The following is a 23,289-nucleotide window of genomic DNA, read 5'->3' on the forward strand; positions in this document are numbered from 1 at the left end:
TCACATGACGGACGAGTTGTGAAATCAAAAGTGAGGCAAACAGGGCAGCAAGACTCCAGGTTTGTAATTACAAAGTGACGAGATCATCATCACTATTGTTTCAATGTGAAAATGATGAACAGATACAGGATAGTGAGGGGAAATAACTGCTGGGATGGTCAGAATCTTCTGTCAAATGGTTGTTTTTTTACACATTGCTTGTATCCAGAACATTTTACCCTCTTTTTACTGCTTAAACTCAACACGTCGATGTTTCTTTCTTCTTCTAATGTGACACTTTGCATCAGACATGTCTGAGTGGTAGGGTTTAAGAAAGGTGGACCACCCCAGTGACAGAAACTAAACACAGCACGTTGTTAATAAAATAACTCCATGAGCAGTTAGGATTCCCCTGTTTAATGTAGCTTATCCTGTGCTGCTGCAACCTGATAAAAATGCTCATGTGAAAGGCATAGATAGCTCAATCCAAGGACCTGACATAGACCGTACACACCTTAATGTTAAAGACTAAGAAGTTTCATGTCATTTGTTGCTATAGGGGTTTTTGCATAACTACATTCTGAAAGCTGTCCAGCTTCTGTAAGACCAATCGTAAGGTGAGTGGGAGCCACTGGACGCACGAGGGAGTTTAACTGGTGATCCATTCACACTTAGGGCATAAGCGTATATCTTTACTAACATGACCCTATAAATAAACCCAGAGACAGTTTGTCTACAGAAGAAAAGTAATGCACCACAATCTATGACTAAAAGCAAAAACAATGTCAATAATATGACACTCTTTACACCCCCACACCAGATATTTATATCCAGAGGGTTCAAATAAACTAGACGCCTTCTAGCAGAAGGGATTCCATTTGGGCTCCACTAGTTCTTTGGAAGTTTTTTTTTTTTTTTCTTTCTTCATTTTTTTTGTTTTTACAATATTCAATACGAATAGTCCTCCAAACATCCGCTCCGTGTCTTTATATGAGTTAGTGACACCTTCATCTTTATTCTTCCTCTTTATCTTAGAAAAAACAAAGTATTTAAAAGTAGGCCACAACATGGAACCCAGCAGATGTAAAACCACCTCAACAGTAACATTAGCCTGTAAATTCAGACCTCGACAAGAGGCCACTTCCAAAGTATCAGGGAGCACAATATTCCAAACACAGTATATGACTTACAGATGAAAAGACAAAAAATCCTAACATTCAGCCATAGAAAACCATCTGACACATCATCTTCTCTGCTGGACGCGCTGTGGGTCAGAGAGAAGAGGAAGTCTGTGTGCAGATAGATCATTTTTAGTCCTTTTTTTTTTCTTCTCTATTTTCTTTGTTTTTGCAAAGCTGAAGCAGTAATTGTTTTGCGGATGGTCCTTGAAGCTCAACAACAATCCCCGTGGCGAGGTCTTCAGTTAAGTTCGGTTCGGCCGCCACACGGGCCTGAGTCAGAGCGGCTCAGACTGGAGAGGGGTAGGACGTAAGGCGAAGATATTAATGTGTGTAGTTGGTGATTATGATGTTGGGTTTTTTTCCCCAGCCTAATCCAGAGGCAGGGGAGCTTGGGGTTCATTTGTCTTGGTGCAACACGGAGGTTCAACCAATTTACAGGGAGGGAGGGAGGGAGGGAGGGTGGGGCCACATCGCCGGAGATGTTTGTAAAATTGTACAAGCCCATGTAAACCCCAACCCTCCCAAGTTCATAATCCTTGATCTGGATCTCAGGAGCCTGAGCTGTCGCAGCACAACTCCACTTGAAGGACTCGGGTAAAGATGGTGGTAGCAGAAATATCTGAGGAGGAGCTGAAGGGACAAAAAAAACAAAACAAAAAAAAAACTAGGCTGATTCTCCCCAGCATTATTTTGGGCCAGAGGCAAAGTCCATAGAAGGGATTAGAGTGATCATGAGAATGGCGGTTATTGATATTAGGAGGGGTAATAGTTATGATGTCAGTAGGGAGTGAGATTGCATTATTTCCATGTGTTGGCTGCTTGGGAGATAGAACGGGAGGGAATCATGTCCAGCAGGTACTCCCGCTGGCGCTCCACAGCAGAGGTGGTCTTGTGGGCAGACAGGCTGGGGTTCACGTAGGCCATAGTCACACCTGTGAGGAGACACATCAGGGGTCAATGTAGTGGAGGTCCAGCTGTTTTACATCTATTCTACGATCAAGTATAATATGACTCGTGCAGTAAGACGGCGAAGAGAAAAGGAAGAAGTTGGCATTGAGCAACAAATATTTAGCTGGTTTTAATTACCTGATGAAAATGTATTTTAAGGATACAAAAAGAGAAAATGTCAACGATACATTCATTCTAAAACCAAAAAGGAGTTTATCTACCTGTGTTGCCGCCGCCCTGCTTCCTCCAGGCAGCCACGTTGCCCTGGTTGCTGCTGCCGGCGCTGACCTTCGCGCCCTGATGCAGCGGGCGCCCTGCAGCATGCTTACCCGCCCTGCTGCCCAGCGCCGCTGCCGCCATCGCACTCTGCAGCTGCGAGGAGGAGGTGAACGAGTGGGTCACACCACGAGAGCTCATTGACTGGATGTTGTGCGACAGGTGACTCTGTGCGGAGAGAGACGTGCTGGGTGTCAATTAACATGTGAATGCTTTTTAAAACCTTTTAAAACCAGCGTCGGCCTATCGTTAACACACTTTAAAGAGGCCATGCTGACCTGCTTGTGGGAGTGGTGGGCAGACACAGATCTGTGCTGCTGCATAGCAGCCCTGACATGCTTGTACTGCTGGGACACCAGCACCTCACTCTTGGACAGTGAAGGAGAGGAGGTTTTGGAGACACTGGAGGAAGAGGAGGCCGCCTGCTGGAGGATACGCTGCTCGATCTCCTGCTCCTGTTGGAGTGCCTTAACGAAGGCCGCCTTCAGCCGGTTGGTGTGCTCGGCCTTCAGGGCCTTCTTCTGATTGGACGACATGCATTGGTCACAGAGGATAGTCCCAGCCTTCTCCTTTCTCCAGCGGGAGGTAAAGTCTGTCTTACACTGGGCGCAGGTGTATGGCTCTTTGGGAATGGAGCTGGCAATGGCAGCAGCTGGGCCCAGATTACCTATTCGGAAAACAGAACGCTGCTTTAGACCAGACGTAAACATGTATAATATACCATGTTGTACTACAACATCTCCAAACTAGCGAACGAAGTGGAAAGATCTACCCACCCCTGCCGTGCATCTCCAGAAGTTTTTGCACCACCTCCTCCAGCCCCAACAAGTAGATGAATTCATTATTGGCTGCTGAAGGCAGGAAGTTGAACTCTGGGGCGGGAGGTTTAGGCGGAGGGATCTCCAGCAGCGTCTTCTCCAGCTGCTTACGCAGAGCTAGCTTAGCAGCCGCCTGCCGGCTGGCCGGGGAGTCATTGATGTTCGAGTTGGGCGACACTGAAGAGCCTTTTAGGCTGGTTGGAGAGGCCTGGACACAAAACACAACACAACGCATGAGGCAGAGGCTTCACATGAGGAAGCCGATATGAAAAGATAAACGTTCGACACGATATTGGTTGACCACGATAATGATCCTCACATGTCCACAATAACAGATCGACATTAAATTATGAAACGGCGTTTATGCATTTTGTGGAACATTCAGTCTCTTGCTCTCTTTCTCTCTTTGCTTCACCGCATTGTTGTGGCCTGTCAAAAAAAGGACAACATGCCAGCAAACATCTAATTTTGTGTTATTGTTGTTTAATAAATGTCATTTGCAGTGCTGTTAAGATTGCTGCTAGACCGCCCCGTTAACACAAGTGTGTGTGGGAGAGTAAACTGTTTTTGACTAAAGTTAAATATAGTTTTTGAAAGGCTGAAAAGGCTTTTCAATACATTTTGACTTTTAGACTGAGGTAATTACAGAGTCAAGGACAAAGCCCTGCGTTTCTTGCTGTGTGTGTGTTCGAGAGACGGAGCGATGAAGAGAAGGTGGAAGCCGGTGGTTATTAATAATACAAACTTGAATGTCGACGTTTGAATAGTTTGAATGAAGCTACAAACTATTCGGTAGAGCCCGAGGTAGCCCCAACTCCAGTCGGAATGTTGTCCACTCTGACCATAGCAGCCTTACAATTGAGTAGCTGGAGTAGATATGAAAAGAACATTTTCCATTGCTTCCTATGAAAACCTCTCTCCAGATGAGTGGGTTATGCATGTATGTTCACCTGAGGGATGTTGACCATGATGTTACTGTTGGCCACATTAGCCACCCGGATGAGTCCCTGCTGAATGATCCTCTGGCCCTGGATCTGGACATTGGGCACAGAAGCCCTGGGAGCCAGCAAGAGTGGCGGGGGCCCTGAACCGCTGTGGTGATGCTGCTGCTGGCGTAGACTGGCTATCTGCTGGGGAGTCACTGCAATGGGCTGATGGGAAAAGACAAAAGTAAGAGGTCAACAAAGAGCTCTTCAAATCTTAACTTCTTCAGATGGGTACACTTTACATGTGGCTGGCTTCAGATGCCCTCGCACTCACCTGGGCCCCTCTGACCAGGGGTGGCATGACAATCTGAGAGTTGTGTTTGGACGGCATGTGTTGCCCACCGCGCACCAAAGGAGGAGGGATCACCGTGCCCGAGCTTCGACCGGTCACCTGTAAACACAACATATACAGCTTTTAAACATTGAGCTACAAACGCACTTGATTTAGCTTGATGGGAAAGCCTCAGAAAGAACAACTCTGCACTTGTGTCGCTCGGCGTTCGACTTTGTACGAGCTACAACGTAGAATTGCATCATATAATCACTCCAGGCTCTAGAATACGAGTTGTGGCAGGAGGATCTATCAAAATGTAGCAACTACCTGGAGGGGTCCCCTGCTTGATGTGATGCTACCTCGCACCAGAGGAGGAGGAGCTACAGAGCCAGTCGACTAGACATAAAGGATACAGCATTAGTCCAAAAGGTTGCAAGGACTTGAAAGAAATGAATGTTTAAAAGTCTTCATTAATAACGTACATTGGAAAACAATAAGACAGTCTTGTTTTATTAATAGCAGACGCAACAATTCCCCACTGATGAATCTATCAGCTCCAACAAAACAAAAACAACACTCAACACTCAACACTCTCCTCTTCTGGGGTGTTTACCTTCTGCACAGTGCTCTCCTTCTGGATCTGGCTCTGTCGTAGTTTCTTGAGCAGCACCAGCTTGGCCTCTTGGAGTCTCAGTTCCTCTTTCAACGTTTTGATGATGCGCTCCCTCTCCTCAGGAGAACTCTTCTATAGACACCATCGGAGTTTTAGCAGATATCCACAATGACAGTGTGTTGTATGCAAAGTCTAAACGGAGTTCTCTTACCATAAGTTTATCTGTGTCAGTCTTCGAGAAGCAGTGGCCGTTCATGAGAGGACTGGACGACTCATTGTCTGACAACACGATCACATCATCCGGCGACGGAGGCTGACGCTCACTCTTTACGTCACTGAGGGGAGAAAACGACTACATTGAGAATGTGTTTCATCGTTCAAGATGCAACACTGCAACCGACTAGTAGTTTTGTCTTACAGCCAGTAGATGGCAGTATCTAATAACGATTTCATCGTCCCTGTTGGAGTGCAAATGTGTACTGGGACACACAAGAAGACAAGAACCAAGAGATCAATAATGGAGTAATGGCGGAAGGGGAAGATCGCAACCACCCATTATCTACCCAGGTAGCGTCAACGACATCCTGCTCTCTTCCTTCCAACAGACACAGCAGAGTCAGTCACCAACCACATGCACACAAAAGGGCAAATTAACTGCATTTCTGTTTTTTTACAGGAGGAAAAGACTTAAAGCCTTTGATAAAATGTTAAGTGGCTTTTCCTGAGGACTCAGGAGAACAAAGGGCGACTAGTGGCGAGCTACGTATGCATCAATCTGGGGAGGGGTGGAGATTAGAAGTAACGGGTGGCTGTAATTTTACAGCGCGTGGACCATGGCGGAGGAATGAATCTGCCTCCATCACAGCGGGGATCCTGTCGGGTTGTAAGAAAATAGAAATCGGAGTTGTGAGGCGAACTGGTGGAAGATGAGGTAAGATAGGAAGTGTGATATATGACGGTATGCAAGAAGTCATAATGTAAAGTTATGCATGCAAACAAGTTATATAATTGTTCAGACGCTGTCGAGCGTGAGGATTCAGGGCTTCCAGCTTAGGCCCAGTTTACCACCCAGACAGGGCCTCACCCCTCCCCTGCCTCCGCGGTGAGGCCTAGGGCCTAGCCGGATCGGCACAGCCTGGGCCTCGACTCGGCCCTCCCTCCCAGCTGCCGACACCAGAGTCACAAGCGGAGCAGAGCGGAGGTCCGCTGGAGACACTGGAGAGGGTGACAGTGAGGGGGGGAGGGGAATACATGGCCAGGAGCCAACCTATTGTGTACACACTCCCTCTCTCTCTCTCCGACTCAGTCACTCACTCAGTCACTACTTTTCTCTCTCTCTCTCTCTCTCTCACACACACACACACACACACACACACACGCACGCACACACACGCACACACACGCACACACACGCACACACACGCACACGCACACACGCACCCCCCTCCCCCATCCTGGCTTACTTGTTCATCTTTTATACTCCAACTCACTGACTCACTTCTTCACACTTTAGCACGCTCCAGTCTTCAGACACATTTCTCCGCTATCCTCGACTTCCTCACAACAGCTGTCCAACAGCTCCCCTCAACAGAGACCGCACGCTCGGTTCAACCAGGTCAACTATATGCAAATAAGCATGTTATTTATACTTACATTGTGAGACTGAGCAATAACAACACAAACAGCAACAAACATGTACTGTCGTATACTTTGCCCATCTGCTGAGAACACAATGAAACCTCGTTCATACCTTGCACTGCTACTTTCTGGAAAGTACATCCTCGATACGTTTCATTTAGATCTGTTTCGATACAGCCCAAAATGCTGCAGAGTGGATCAGCGAGTATGTGGTTCTTTGCACCAACCTGCTATCACATTGTCATATCATTTATCTGATGATTTACATTACACAGGAACAACACGTGTCACTCGCTACCTGATCCGTACTGCACATGTGCAAACTAGTACTACACACCTGCGGTTCAACACTCTTGTGCATCCTGTTTCTTCCCAGATAATGCTACATTCTGAACATCAAATACACGTTGTAAACGGCATGAGGAGAGCCAGTTAACGTTAGCGTCACATTCAAAATATATATTCAGATACCATAAAAACTAAAGATATATATCTATACATCGAAAAAGAAAATCGAAACGAAAGATGTTCCGATACCATGAAAATGTTTCTTGGTATCGGAACATCTCTAGCGTCATTTAGATTCAGATAGAGCTGAAGCAGCAATTTGTTTTCCTCCCCAGTCCTCCTGTTTACATTCCTCACACACGACATGATGAACTACGTCAGACACGAGCGGCATCAGAGACGAAATGAAGAGCTTCATCATCTTTCACGAACAAAAACTTAGTGGCGACCCAGAGCCGTGACTGGTTTGGCCTCTGTGACAAGATGACAGGGACTAGCTTGTGACGGCTGCTACTATACTCTATATAGAAGAGCTTAAGCAAGCATCACAACAACACACAGCAGCTTGGTTATGTAAGGTCCAGGGTTTCTGCATGCCTCTGCCTCCCCAGTCATAGCTTCCCACTGACCCGACTATAGGATTTGGTCATTTAGTCATTTTTAGCTGCAGTGGGGTTCACTGAGTCATCTAAACTACGTAAACGAAACAGCTGGGCTATAAATAGGCAACAGGCCTGGAAAAGAGTATTCAAACATTAAGATGTTTATTCAAATTCATCCAAAATACCACAGCAGAGAAGGGAGTAACTCTTTCTATACATGAACATACTCAACACATTCTCCCAGCGTGTGTGCAAGCGGGCTTGCGTTACATTTCATTGATGGTTTTACAAAAACGGGCCTTCACGAACAGAGTCTGCTGCAAACTAACAACAATAAGGCTTTCTCACCTTTGCAGTGAGTGAGCACACGCTGTGGGTGAAACAGGGGTCAAAGGTGACACCCTAAACACTCTGAGCTGAATCCATCTCTCTGTTCCACTTTAACTGCCATCACATCACAGAGTGTGCATCTATCAGGCCTACCAAACACGTCACATGACACATCAGGCATTGCTCTGCGTGGTCGCGTGGTCACGTGACCCCCCCCCCCCCTTCTTCTAACGGCTCCTTCCAATGTGGAAACCATGGCAACGGCCAGTTGGAACCAGTTTGTGACACGTAGCCTTCATTTTGTGTGAAGCGTGAGGCAGAGTTCAGGTGCTGCTGTGGTGGAGAAAATGGAGCCCGGGCCTCAGGAGCCTCAAAACTTTTCAAAATGGGGGCAGGCTGCTGCTGCCAACGACCACACAGCGACTTCCTGCACGGCTCCCGTCAGACCACTTCGCTGGTGCAAAAGTTGAGAGAGAAACCCGAAACTCCCAATAGACACGTCTCTGCGCACAACCTGTGCATGCAAGCGTGAAATCCAGGGCCTGCGGTACATAAATAATCCTTAAGAAGTTTTCAAGCAAACTCAAAAACGCAGATAAGTATTTTTGCCTCAGTTGTCAGCTTGTGTGAAGTCCTGCTCGACCATTCACATCCCCTCCCTTTGACCCATACGATGATCAAACATCAGTGAAGCATGTCCAAACAGAAGTACAGCAGCATTACCATTCTTTGCATCTTATACCCTCACAGATATAAACTATTTAGGAAGGAAGTTATAGTGCATTTTGGCCAGCTGGAAATACTTACAAAGGGTTTATTGTGTTTATTGTGGGCCTCAGACTCGATGTACAGGAATAGATGTAACTGTTTAAGGTAAGGTGTTTACAGCATTTGTTCAGTGTTGTTCACAGACTAATTGCTTTGACAGTATAATGTAAACGCAACAACAATTATGTTCTTTATGAGCAACGAGCTCTCAGCCCCGATGCTGTGAAGCCCTGCTAATATTATGAGAGTTCAATACACAAAAACAGCTCAGTGACTCAATCAAACCCTGTGATCTCTTTCCCCGTCTCACCTTTTAGTTGTGCTCATGTCGACGGGCTGGTCTCCAGTCTGCACCTCCACCTTGATGGTGGCCTTCACCTCCCCCCCGCTTTTTAGGATGCTGGCTGCTACCTTCGCAGCGTGCTCGCTCTTCAGCTTGACGCCCTCGGCTCCAGACTCCACCACGTCCAGGGGAGCTTCTGCTGCGTCGCCTTTCTCCAGCTTAACCCGTTTACTGTCCATGTCGTCCAGGGGCTCCGAGGGAGCTCCGTGGTCCTTCTCCAGAGCCCGCTTCTGGCTGCGCGTTAGACGCACTGCCTCCTCTGACATGGCTGCTCTCACCCTGGAGAGAGAGAGAGAGGATGGTTGGATACAGTTACACACTGTGTAAACACATTAGAAAGAGACAGGACACAAACATTGACAACAAGTAAATTAGTCTATCTTGGGGCTATGCATGGATTCAAATTAGACAGCAGGGTACCGGTTTGGACTATACATACACACACACACACACAGCATAATTTAAGTAGAAGTTTTACTTTAGGGGAAAGTGCTGCTTTCACCAGAGCAACACTGAAACTGAATATTACTTTTTTCTGCTTTACACTTCCGTTTGGGTTTCTACAGGCTTTGAGAGTTCCCAAGTAGAACCGCCTCTGGCCTTTAGCCAATAAAGTGTGTTTTCATAACAACCCTATGGTAATATGTAAATGTGGTGCAATTGCAAAGTTCTGGAAGGCAGTAAATGAGATACAGAACATCGAGTGCCCCATCTAGTTATACTTTACGAAAACTTGTAAATATCATCACAGTAGGTAATGCTAATTTGGAATTTGGACACATGCAGCCACTTTCCCCAATACATAAAGTCTTCACCGCATCACTTAGTTTAGCTGCGAGGTTGTAGTTTGGCGTGACGCTAGCGAGGGTTCGGTCCGGAGAGAGTGCGTGTGACGAGAAGTCAGAAGTAGGTATAGAAGTAGTCCATTTGTAGGTAAATAAATGCTACAAGTCCCCAAGACCCACACAGAGTTCCCCTGTTTTGAATACCAGCCATCTGCTGATTAAAGTGTAAGTTAACCACAAGTCCCACTCAGTTGGACTTAAGGTGGGCTGGCAGTTAAGGTGGACGAGCTATTCTCCTTTAAATGACAAGGCGCTCCTTCTCATTTAAAGTCCAGCTTTCCTTTTCAAATTTGTAATATTTCTTTTCACTGTTTAACTGATAGCATTAATAAGTACCAGTCCAGTGAGAAATAAGTAGTCGTATACAACTTGTGAAGTGAACCGTTACTCTCGCTGAGGTAAGATTAGGACCTCAGTGCCTGCATTAAACAACGTGGGGCATCTATTGCAGGAGTACAGAATCTTATCCCAACCTCAATGTGAGTGAGAGGCTGCATTTGTGTTGGAAGCTACAGAGGAAGGAAGCTAAAAGATATTTACAATATCACACAGGTGAAGATGTCATTTAATAGGTTTAAAATGACAGAAACTTAAAACAAAACCCTCCCGATCAGTCCCTCCTACGTTATGTGAATATACACGTCTTCCCATTTCAAGTACTTTTAAAATCACATTGTATTCCACCCATTGCCATAACATTAAACCAAGGGACTATGGTTGCGCAACCAAACCTTAAAATATGACATAGAAGCAGTGCCACTATTTAAAAAAAAAAAAAAATGAAGGCGTCCGAAATGTGTTTGTTTCACTGGATTCACAAAACAAACCTAGCTGGTGAGTCCATTTACTGCAAGTAACCTCAGAAATAATCCTCATAAAAAAAGTATTGTGTTTGAGTCATGTACATATACATGAACATGTCACCACCAAGCGCACCAGATGCTGACCCAAATCCCACTCGGTACAGTAACAGCAGAGGACAGAGAGACCACTTAGATTTCTGGGAAAACATATTGCACAGCAGAAAAATGGCACAGAAGCTACCCGATGTAGGATATGCAGACTGTCTTGAATAAGCATTTTATAATAAGCGTTTATAAAAAAGTTAAAGATTTTTGCATGAGGATGAGCGCATGTCTATCACAGAAACATCGGATACGACAGCCCAACATGGCTGAAACAAATGTACACCATACTGTGCATCTGATTCAGAGCGCTGACTCAAGGTCTTCATCGTCCCACGTGACATCATCACGTCACGTGACCTTATCCCAAGATTCCATGAGAGGCATAAAGCGTTTCCCTGAAAACCGGTTCAGACCGGTCTCCGTTTGAGAGAAGGCGCAGGTTTAACCCCTGGAGAGACAGAGTGGCTGAAGGGAGGGAGGGAGGGGAGACCGCAGGCACGTCCCACAAGGGGGGAGGGGGGGATGATAACGTCATCTTCGGACATTCCAAAACGTGTCTACTCACCGACGTGACTAACTTCTGTTGCAATCAACAGTCAACGGCTGCTGACGGGCATAAACGTCTTGTCATGATGTTCTTTAAACGCATATCTCAAGATGTTTTCTCTGCCTTCTTTTAAGGCTTAAAGATTAAAAAAGCAAGGGTCATAATCTAATGTATACAAAAACTCCCACTACTGTCGACCATAAGGCAAAGCATCGAGAGAACTGCACAGTACGGTGGGGAAAATGAAACTGCTTTTCAGCAATTTCAACAACTCACTGTCTGCAGTAAGATTACAGTTACACTCCACATCTGTGAATTCAGCCAAGTTCTTATTTTCCACTGGAGATAAGACACAGGCATCCTTGACACTGTGCAAGATGTTGAGCTAAAAAGATGCTGCTAACCCCAACCAAAACAAATAAAAAATAATAAAGAAACCACACAGCTAAACATTCATTGCATAGTGAGCCTAAAACGCTCTCTCTCCCCTCTGGTACACAACAAGGACAGATGTGCCCTGCTGTACCATCCCTGGACACAAAGGCTATCTATCTGCCAGAGATGACAGTGGGCTGCATATACGACACACACACTGCATCAGAAACCGCACTTCACTCTGTAAGATTGCAGAAAAAGAAGAAGCTGCTACACGTTACTGGGGCTGTAGCGGTGTGGCAGTGAACCGTGTCAGGTACAAAATGACTCAAACCCTCGGGGATGACGCAAGGCGAGATCAGATCTGCGCGTTACCAGGACAGCTGCGGTTGCTAGTTTCAGGAGGTCCGGAGACACGTGGCTTCCTTTTGTCCCAGAAGAGACGGACAGCATCACGAACCCAATGATTCATGTGCTGGATGCACCGCTGCTAAGCAACACGGGTGGAAAAAAAACTAAATGAAATTGTTGTCCATGATGCATACGTGATGATTATGAGCGTTGTGTGTTTGTGTGTGTGCGCGCACTGGAGACTGACCCGGGGATGTGTGTGTGTGTGTGTGCTCGTTCTCATTGTTGCAACTTGCATCACACTTCGTTTCACTGGGCCTTTTTAGTGAAGGACCACATCTCACTGGAGCCCGTTTTCTATTCAGAGCCTTGATTTCTATCACAGAGCCCTGAAGCCCTGTTGTGTGATAGGTCATTCACAACCTCCAGGTTATCCGAGACTCTCGGGTCTGTAAAACTGTAAATTCATCAAATTCAGTGCCCAACGCCATATTGATATTTTCTTAGCTACTGTAGCCGTCACGTTCGTCATGCGGAAGTGGCTGTGTTTTCGTCTCTTAGCTACTTGCCTTCAAGATCATGCAGTGATCTTAGGCTCATACCTGGGGGAGAAGTCACACTTCAAGCTTGCATAAACCAATTTCGATTGAAATTTGACATCGGGAAATTGTATTCTATGGCCAGGCAATCAGCTGAGAGGAGATCCTTAAATCACTGCTAGTAGCATTCCTGCCCGTTCCAATGCTCCCAGAGCTCCATCCATCCATCTAGCGTGTCAAACCAAATGAAACTGACACTACAATCTCACAAACAAGCCCGACTTGTCCATCAGGAAGTCCACCGGGAGCTACTGCTGCCCAAAACCTTGCTGCCTGGGACTCAACAAACCCCCTATTAACGTCCACAATAGTTGATCAGAGGTCCACTCCGGTATCCTTTTCACAGCGTTCAAGCCTGCCGGCCTCGTCATGTTACAGTTCTCTGATTTACACGATACACATGGTCCATGTACTCGAGGCCAGGCTCAGATTACGGGAATTTAAAAAAAGCTGACTAATTTTGACACGAGGCTCATAAATGATCTGTTCCCGAAGCAAGAACACGTGATCATTTCACTGTTGATTTTGTATGTGCGTCACATCTTATCTGCATGGCGTGCTTCCAGTTTTTTTGGGAGGAAATTCAAGCACCTCGAGTTCAAAGAAGCTGAACTAAACATCACCAAAAGCATCTGCATAGTGCTGGCGACACATTGATCAAACATTCTCCCCACAGGACTCAAGAACTTTTAAAAGTAGTTGCCAAGCAGGAAACCAGGCATCAGTTTTTGGTTGCCATTTTTAAGTCATCTTATATTCTGAGTATTTAAGATGCTATGCAGTTATACGTCATCTTAATAACGAAATTGTGATGTCATATGTATGTGCATGCTTTCCCATCCAGCTCAAAGATGGCATGATACTTTGTTTGGGTTCATCTGGTTAAATTTGCACATTTGTGATGTTTCTGGGTTAGGGTTATAGGACATGCAGCATCGCCTGGTTCCGATTTTTAAATATCACGAATGCAACAAATGTTTTAAAAGGATTTATTTGGGGCGCATGTTTTGCTGTCCCTATTTTTGGTTGCCACATCACGAAGATACATCACTTTGACACGCAAATGTATCGCCACATTACAAGAGCAACGAAAATGGCGAGAGGAGGAGAAAGAGAGTCGGAGAAGGCAGCCAGTGATTAGTGATCTGTGTCTGCTCCTCTCAGGAGACCATGGAGGAGGAGTACATGCATGTCCCTCTCGTTTTCTTCAGAATAATAAGGCCTTAGAGCAGAGCAGATCTTACATCAAAACAAAAGATGGAGTTTCTACTGCCCATTCAAATTAACCTAAAAGAAAAGGTTTGTACCAAGCCGTTTCATTTCCTACACAGTAACTGCCTCAAAGCAGGCCGGCTCAAAATCAATGCACTTAATACATTTCTCTTTAAGAGCTGTATGTGCAAACATTAGGCTTCTTAAAATAAGGTGTATGCAGAAAACCTCCCGACCCGGTGTGTGTTGCAGCAGGATAAGATGCACTTGCCTGAAAGCAAATGGAAATCTTGTGACCTCGTCTGACACTACAGGTTTTATTCTATTGTGTCCTGTAGTTCATCAATGGCAGAGCAGATCAATGGCGAAAGGCTCATCATCCCCCTCGAGGTAGCATGCAGGGCTCTCATCTCCAACACTGTAATGATCTCCCCACTGGGACTGGACCCAGCCAGCAAACACATTAACAGCCATTTTAAAAATACTGAGGCTTTTCAACCGTGTCCTTAGGGTTCAATGAGAGGGGAAACAACAATTATATTGTCCAATAAAAGCAATACAAGTATGGATTATTATTGCCCAATAAAAGACAGCAGTGCGACAACTCTTTTCTTCTTCTTGTTTGGCTGAAGGAACCAGGCCCTTGTAATATTGAATTAGCTCAAAACTGCCAATTTTCTCATCAATACATGACGAAGCGAGGATTATTTTTAATTTCTGATTATTTACTGCTCATCGCCATAAAGGTTACTTCTACTGCCTTAATTACCTCTTACCCTACTTATAAAATGTGTTTTTCAATTACAAAAATAATCTCCGGCTATCAAAGAGCAAAGCTATTTTTCCTTTGGGACCGCCTAATTAGAAGAAAAATAAAAATCGGACTACCTATGCTAATCTGTGCTCACCACACTAGGAGTGGGGGCAGGGACCCAGCTGAGGTGGTGCCATAGTTGGGGGAGGGAGAAGGGTGCAGAGCGCATGTGGTTAGCCGAGCCATAATCAAACTGTACCCAAGTGAAAAATACTCTTCCTTGTCTTCTCTCTCTCTCCCTCACTCCTTCGTCCTTCCCTCTACCCCTCCCTGCCTCACACACTCCCCTCCTCCTCCTCAGTTGTTCTGTTGTAGGCTCGGCCAGCCCAGAGTGTGTGTGTGTGTGTGCGCGCTCCTACTGGTTGTGTTCCGAACGCCAAGGGTTAAGCCCCTGCCATTTTAACGCCACTGACAGATCAGACCATTAGGGTGTTACCTAACAAAATGGAAGCCTTTAACCCTGAATCTGCCAGGCTGCCTCTGTGTGTGTGTGTGTTCGTGTGTGTGTTCGTGTGAGCGAGAGAGCCCGGGCCACACAGAGTGTATGTATGTGTGCGCATGTCTCCACCTGGATTCTTCCTTTAGCAACGTGACAACGACAACAGCAGTAAGTCCAGGAAGTGCAAACCAGGCTTTTGTACACAAGCACACAAAGAATGCGTGACCATACAGCCACATTAAAACGTATATATGGCTCTGGATGTTTTTAAGAACACACCGATGTACTTGTTAACGAAGCCTTACAACATAGAGAACCAACTAGAAGCAGAGCGGTACACAAAACTCACGGGGTTCAGTATGTCACTTGATTTGGGGTCACGGTTCGGTTATAGGTGCGGCGGGGAAAGCCAAATTTTAACGAAAACCTTTTTTATTTTAAACATTCAACAATGGCTCATTGGCCAGAATTCTTACTGTATCAGTAACAGCCAGGCACTCGAATTCTGGCATGCTGTCAGTAAGAAAAAAAAAATAAAAAAAATATAATCACAAATGTCAAATTTAAAGGCTGATGATAATTAAAACTAACTGCGCTATCTGACTAGCATGCAACAGCGCTATGATAGCCGATCGGCAGCTTATAGTCAACAACTGGTGCACTGGCAAAACATTTCCGGTGAACTCGAGCTCTAGAATTGTACTGTTCCACGCATGCGAGTAGCAGACAGCTGTTTGGGTATTCCACCCTTCCACCCTTAGAACCAACGCACAAATAAAAAAGGACACGTCATTCCCACATATCTTTGGGATTTTGGCACGCACGCATAGACAAACATGTGCAATGCATAAAAGCCTTCGGTGGTATTCCCAGTAATTGAACAGAACATCATTTACTGACCATCAAAAAACATGAAGAATGTCTAGATTACGACGTTAAGCACATTGAAATCGCAAGTCAACCGTCTCTAGTAGTGTTCAGCCTAAAATCAATGGATACGTTTTCAACTGCAGATGTTTACTTGCTATAATAAAAAGGAAGAGTGAAATGTTTTCAAAAACCCTAGACAGGGATAATCTCCAATTTCAGCCAAATTGCTTCCAAATGGTTACTCCATAATCCTATAAAACCAGAAGGCCATACCCACATGCAGACTGGAGGGCCAGGACACAAGCACACTGCTATCAGATTACATTTCTCAAATGAATGGTAGCAGGAAGTGACCAGAGTAGGAAGAGAGAAAAAAAAAAAAAAAAAAAAAAAAAAAAAAGAGATTAAAGGGTGCAAAGTAATACTGTGAACGCCACAGGACAACGAGGAGCTGAGCACATCAGGAGTGAAGGAGAACACAACTGGCTAATGTGTGTCGCTTGCCACATATTTTTGAGTTCAGTTGGCAATCATAACTTTCAGGAGATCCTCTTCAGTAATGGTTAGTACGCAGAGAATAAAGCATTCTGTGTAGCGGAGACATCCATAAGACTCCAGATATGGGGAAAGTCATCAAGACTCGTAGCAATTGTAAATGAACTAGCTGCAAATTATAGCTGGGGTAGGCAGGTCTATTTTTGGCGTTATTGGGCAATAATTCCACAATAACCTTTCAGCATATTGAAATTCAAATGCTATGCCAGGGAAGGCTTTTTTCTGGAAGAAAAAAAAAAGTCAACATTTAAAAATACAGCTCACCCCTATGTCATAAGCCCCTCCCACAAGACGAGCACTAGCACGTGCACACGTTTCATCATCCTTCATGCTAGTCATTCATTTCAGATCATCTTGATCATGACTGTGATCCCATTGCCCTTATATAGAGCCAATTATATGAAAGTGACGGCCCAGTTTTCTTTGCTTGTAGGCCCGTAAATCCCTTTGAGATGACAGACTGCGATTTGAGGCTCTAGTGAGCTACGATATCAGGCGAAGCAGCGTGAGATCACACAGAAGGCTTAGCTATTAGAGAGATGGAGAGAAAATGTTGCTAATAAAATAGCCTTCTGCTAACCACAGCCGTCTAGATACACAAAACACACAAAGACAGAAAGTGAAGAGTGTGTATTCAGTCGGTAGACAAGTATTCTTTTTCATGATAATCAATGCCAAACTGGTGATCACTTTACACATTAGCATGCCTGTTTTTACCAGCATCATGACTGGCATGAACATTTACGCATCAGCCTCTGATGTTCAGCCTTTTTTATGGCCAAACCCAAAACCACCGTTGGGTGTGGCCGTTAAGTGTCTGTTGACAAACCTAACAGTGATGTCATGACTGTGTATTAACACAATTCCACCACATTAAAAATTCCATTATCAAATTTGACACATCGGCGAAACTACAAACTCTTTACAGTGACCTTCCAGATCTCACGTATCACTTTAAAGCCCCAAACGTTCACCTGTTGGATCTACTTTACAAACGGCAAGAAACAATAATCGAACGCCCCCGGTATAAAACAATGACACGTGACATCATACCCAGGAACTCTTGAGGAGACTCCTGCTGGTTTAAAATATGAAGATCCAAAAATCAAACACAATTTGCAACCAAAGTCATTTTCCTCCAAAAGGCCACGTGACATTAGCCTGATGACGGGCTCCTCCAACAGATTTGGGGCAGTGGGAATGACAGCGTGCTTCGGGAATGATAATCAGGTCATTTTTTTCCTATGTAGAGCGACGTGGCGTTAGACAATCAATGCAGTGTGTCCAACACTTCACAGCACTCTGGCACAAAGACCATTTCAGGACTATTTTTACCGTTGTTCATCTCTATATAATCTCACTATAAACTTCACCCGATTCTTCGTCCTGGCCCCGTCTAACCCCACAACAATAGACCGTTTTACAAACGACATCATCAAAAACATGTGCGTGCGTGTTGGTAATAAAAACCAACGTTTTGTCCGAGCCTGGCACAAGACTTAGCAAGTGTTCAGTGTTGAATTCAAACTTTTACCAGCATCAAAATGTTATGTTCAATGACGCACCGTGTTAACTGGTGACTTTCAGCCAAATGCGCCAGTATGCATTTAAAACGGATCGACTACTTTTACGAGGACACGTACATGTTTTGTTCGTGCACAGATCTGGAAGGTCAATTTGTTTAGGATGCACTCAAGATCTTTGGTGGTTCACGCCCCTGCATAGCATGCCAAGCTATTGCACTCCGCCATACTTCCGTACGTAAAAGTGTCTATAGCTGGGATTTTATAAACACGCTCTGTATCTACTGCTGCACACTTTCTACTCAAGAAACATATTACTTTGCTAATGATAAACTGGGTAAGTGAGTGTAGTTAACACTTGTTTTGATGACTTTATGGTCAGGCATGACATCTATACACAATGCACACTAAACAGTCACGTGTCACAGAGTCGGCCAGTTTGTCCCCTCTTGGACACACATGCCTTGATGTTGCATGGATCCAAGTGGCCCGTCTGCTTGTTTGCTACACCGAGAGTTGCCATGTTTGCACTGACAACACAGTGGAAGCAATTGTTCCAGGCAGATTGAAAATTGTACCTCTACAAGTATGCAGAACAGTCTCTTGACAACAAATACCACTTCTTACTATTTATTCAAGGGCCAATTCATTGTTAGCCATATGGCCCACCTGGTCAACAGGTGGCTATATATTGAAAGAATACCAGAAGTCTTCTACATTGATGCATGTCCAGTCTGAACCAGGGGACAGGATTTTGTTGGGCATTGGCCACACAAACGGGCTACTGTTGAGCTGAAAAGTATCGAGTAGGGGCGTAGGGTGGAGGCTATAAGCTGGTTTTAACTCAAAGTACGCTGTTTGTAGTGAACCTAAAATTTGACGTGGTTAGCATACCTCTCACTGTCTCAGACAGGTTGGTCACACTGTAAACACGCACGTTTGAGTCAATATGAAGTCCAACAGGATAAACAAGAAAGAGTTCATTCAGCCAAACCTTGGAGAAGTGCTCTCCTCCAGCTCCATGAATCGCCCAAGGCCTTTGGGTGGGACCCCGTGGCCGACAGAACTACTCCTGTCCAACAAACAGAGAAACTGACACAACAGGCAGTTCTCAAACATCCAGATCTCTAAATAACTACACAGATCTGTAGAGTTGGAACACATCAGACTTTAAGGTACTTCTGACGAGATAGAAAGTTGTCAATGGGCACGCCCCTTCGTACCGGTCTGATCTCCCTAACCCACTTATTCCATCCTGTGATCTATGCTATCAGACTATACAGGGCTACCGTCTGTCCCCGAAGTCCAAAAGAAGTCAGCAGTCGACAAGAACACTGTAAACCTTCTGAAAGCCACTGCAACTCTCTAACCCTCTGTTTGTTGTTGTCACTCAAGCGTTCAAGCTGTATGCCTCTCTCCCTCTCTCTATTTCCTGCACCTTGTCCTCTCTTTTCACCCAGGCTTCTCTGTGCTGGACCATTGGCAATCCTAGGACTTCTCGCTCTCCCTCCCCTGGCTGTCTATGCCTCATTCCAGATGTTTTGGATCTGGATCTTTATCCTCCAAAGGATTCGATTCGATTCTCCCTCTCTCTCTCTCTCTCTCTCATGATGTCCACGTCTCTCTATCTATCCGCTTGAGTCCTTTCTCATATTTGTTTAAATTGTGTGCTTGAGCTTTGCATGCCTGTCACTTTCCTACCTTTAGGAAAAGTGAGTAATTCAAAATAGTGTGATGAACTTAGCTCAGTGTAGCATTCGGTATGTAACACAACTGAATGAAAAAATGAAAGCAAAACTACACTACCCCCTACAAGACCAGGGGTCATTTATCACTTGCAGCAGCATCTTTTACTTTTGAATCTTTTTTGATTTACAACAAGTGAAGAATCCTACAGTCATTATTTTCATGAGGACATCACTACAGCTCAATCCGGATCATAAAAACTAAAGTACAACAATGGCCCCTCGACTATCATCCACGATAGCTGGTCGATTTTAGAGAGACTTCGTGGTTGCCCCAGCATTTCCTGTTAACATTTTCACAGTGGCTGAGCTCACACTCGACCAGACCCTACCTGCTGTGTTTAAAGCGTGTCCTACAGTGAGCTACACAGATACTATTATGATAACACCACAGACAGACTTGGATGGAAACAATATGAGCTATGCCATACTACCCTGCAGGTAGCAGCAGTATTAGGCGTAGTTACTGTGGTTTATTATTAGAATATAAAACAAAAACCTAGTGGGAGATGGAAAATACAGATGTGTTATCAAAACGTTTCAGTCTTGATACAGCAGAATAAAGAGAGGATCTCGAGTTATGCCCGTCCAGTTGCATCACTCGCAGTAAGGTTTTTCATAAGAGGCACCCCTCCTCGGGCCAAGCCAAGGCCCATCATAAAATGCAATGCGACATGTGTCCCCCATCACTAGCCAAGGGTGCCAACTGTCTACTTGCCCTAAAAAAAAAGAGGACACTTGTTTAGCAGACGTAGGGATATACACACTGATGTATGTCATCCTAAACACATCTCAAAGACAGGTGAATGTGAAACTGACTTGAACCGACCACTCAACAACATGACCCAAGATTCATAGCTAGCTCGCTGTAGATGCTGTGCCTGCCTTAAAAAACAAATGAGCCCCAACAGTCATTACAAGACATAATAATTCAGATATATCTCACAATTAACATGACATTATTATGTCACATGAGTGCCTTTAAATGCTGGACTTCAACCGGAAATGAACGGTAAAGTGGGCATAGAGCTTGCCCTTAGACGTCAGCACAAAACACCTCATTTACATTCATAAAGTGGTGAAATGTGATATCAGTTACACAAACATTAGTATTATGGTGCAAAGTAGGCGTTTGTTTGTCTGTAGTCTGGCGTGGACAGACAGACAGACAGACACACACCCAGACGGAGGCACCACCGTCCACCATTACGCCTCCATAAAAAGGCTTTTCACTGTTGAGCTAATCTGACAAAGTTCTGAGATCAATGGCTCATGAAGCCATAATCATAGCCATCCACGGCTAAGACCAGTCGGCTTAGCAATAACCGGTGATGATACTGGTTTGTAATGTTTACGAACTTTCGTGCACCTCAACTTTGCAACCCCAAATAATAGCCCTCTTAATTTTCAACTAACCCATCATCAACAACAACAAGCTATCTCATGCTAACGTTAACTTGGCTTGCCCAACAACAACCTGTCCATCTGTCCGGCTACAAAACGATGGCTAACTCACGCAAAGCTAACAGCCTATTGTGGTTGTAAGATATTAAAGTAAAGTCACTGAAGCACTGGAGTATATATTGTCCCTTTACATGCGAGCCTGGGTATTGTGATATTTAGCTTCGATGACCAAATAGCGATACACGACAGACAATGAAACCGACCCCATCTCTCAGTGAGCTGCTAGTGTTAGCAAGGCTAGCTAGCGAGCTAAGTTAGCTAGCTAACGCTAACTCCCTCTGGACACTCGCTAAATTTATTCACAAATAATCAAGCGTTGATTACACACAGAGAAATTACCGTTTTGTCACACAGCTTTGTAGCTTAGTTACGGGTAAACATAAATAATAACTTACATTGATATCGTACTAGTTGTGCATCCCAATACAAGTTTTGCCGGGGAAGTTTGTTTAAATATTTCTCGACTTTTGTAGGTGTGTGCGTGGAGCCGAGCGACACACACGAACTGTTACCTTAGCACGTTCAGCTAAAGCTAAGCTAAGCTAGCTCAACTTAGCCGTGGCTAACGCAGATAGAGAAACTTCACTTCCGTCGTAATAATTTAATTGAATTTTTTAATTTTGGATTAGTTGATGCGATAATGTGATGCGTTAACTTACGAAGTCTAGGAGGAGCTTGACCGAGTTTCCCCCCCCCTGCGATTTTCAGATGTTTTGATGTTAGTGTTGCGCTGGCTTCGGTGTAAAAACTCCCGGGGATCCCCTCTTCTGTCCTGCTGCCACTCCGGTTGATCATGTAATGAGCCACCACAGGCGGCGTCATGCTGCGTTCATACACACCTCGGAAATGTTAAGTTTCCAACTGCTGAGAAAAGGAGGTAAAATGCTGCGTTTGGAAGTAGACGGAATAACTATAAACACAGTAAAAAAAAACACAAGGAGAAGACAACTAGTGACTGGAAACCCAAATACTACAATTACTCTGTCTGTATGTATAATATTGCAACACAACAATCATTCTGTCTGTATATATAATATTTTAGTTATTGTGGATTTTTTACTTTTTTACTTATTTTCATATTTAATATTCTTTACTGTTTGATTATTATTATAATATGTATTTATTATTATTATAATAAAGAAGTCTGTTTGTTGTTGGTTATCTGTTTAGTTAGTTAATTTAATATTATTCTATTTCATTGTATGTATTGCAGGATAAATAAAGTATCTATCTATCTATCTATCTATCTATCTATATATATATATATAACATAGTAAAAACAGGGAGAGGACAACTAGTGAAATGGGAACCTAAACTCCTGCGTGGCTCACATTTAAAGAGTAGCCTAAACAGGTAAATAAACACCACAGTTTAATTGTATGATTAGAAGCTATTATTGTAGGCTACTCATTAACTTTGGTTGGATCTTATTACAGGCTTGTGTAACGATGACGTGCTTGCTTGTGACAGAAACTTCACAGTTCCTCTGTGTGCTGCTCGGCCTACTCCAAGAACATGAAATAAAGAATTAAAATAATAAGAACATTTCTTGCTGAAGAATTGTAGCTAGGCTTGTTTAGCTTATCCAAACTTACACTTCTTACAGTCTTTACGATGACACCGCAACTCATGATATGGAAACATAGGCAAACATTCAAATTTGACCCTTATATTCTTGTAGAAGTTTTACTTTCTATGACTTATCACATAGTCAGTCACACCTATGTGAGTTCCTTTATCTAGGTGCTTTAAAACCCATATAATCCTCTGTCAACTTACATTTTGCATTATTCATATAGTTTATTACCATGATAGTATGTTATATGGCATATGGCATATGTGTACTTTTCATAATGCAATACTTTATATATCTTGAGGTTCTGCATTGTACATGGGATGGAAGTTGAGGCAGAACAGAACTATTGGTTGCAAAGTGGACATTTCCGTGGATCTTTCTGCGACCCCAGAGGACCCTGTAGCAGCTTCAGGATCAATGGA

The 23,289-nt window shown here is 44.3% G+C and overlaps 1 protein-coding gene across 5 annotated transcripts; it reads right to left on the reverse strand.

The window, feature by feature from the left end:
* Window positions 1-256: 256 nt before the first annotated feature.
* gatad2ab (GATA zinc finger domain containing 2Ab) lies at window positions 257-22,105 on the reverse strand. Of its 5 annotated transcripts, none has more exons than XM_031868527.1 (11): window positions 21,951-22,105; window positions 9,012-9,323; window positions 5,287-5,410; window positions 5,076-5,207; window positions 4,790-4,858; window positions 4,463-4,579; window positions 4,153-4,353; window positions 3,161-3,410; window positions 2,663-3,051; window positions 2,330-2,552; window positions 257-2,092 (listed from the first exon to the last, which is right to left on the reverse strand). In XM_031868527.1, the coding sequence occupies exons 2-11, from the start codon at window positions 9,308-9,310 to the stop codon at window positions 1,959-1,961; spliced, it is 1,938 nt and encodes a 645-aa protein (XP_031724387.1). In that variant the 5' UTR covers window positions 9,311-9,323; window positions 21,951-22,105; the 3' UTR covers window positions 257-1,958. The 5 variants fall into 5 exon arrangements, with proteins under 5 accessions (XP_031724387.1, XP_031724386.1, XP_031724385.1 ...); XM_031868526.1 differs by lacking the exon at window positions 21,951-22,105 and adding an exon at window positions 21,687-21,936 and having other exon boundaries at window positions 5,076-5,204; XM_031868525.1 differs by lacking the exon at window positions 21,951-22,105 and adding an exon at window positions 21,687-21,935.
* Window positions 22,106-23,289: the final 1,184 nt, after the last annotated feature.

Source organism: Anarrhichthys ocellatus, unplaced genomic scaffold, assembly GCF_004355925.1.
Source record: "Anarrhichthys ocellatus isolate YVR2014 unplaced genomic scaffold, GSC_Weel_1.0 scaffold42, whole genome shotgun sequence".
In the NCBI taxonomy this organism is placed as follows: Eukaryota; Metazoa; Chordata; class Actinopteri; order Perciformes; family Anarhichadidae; genus Anarrhichthys; species Anarrhichthys ocellatus.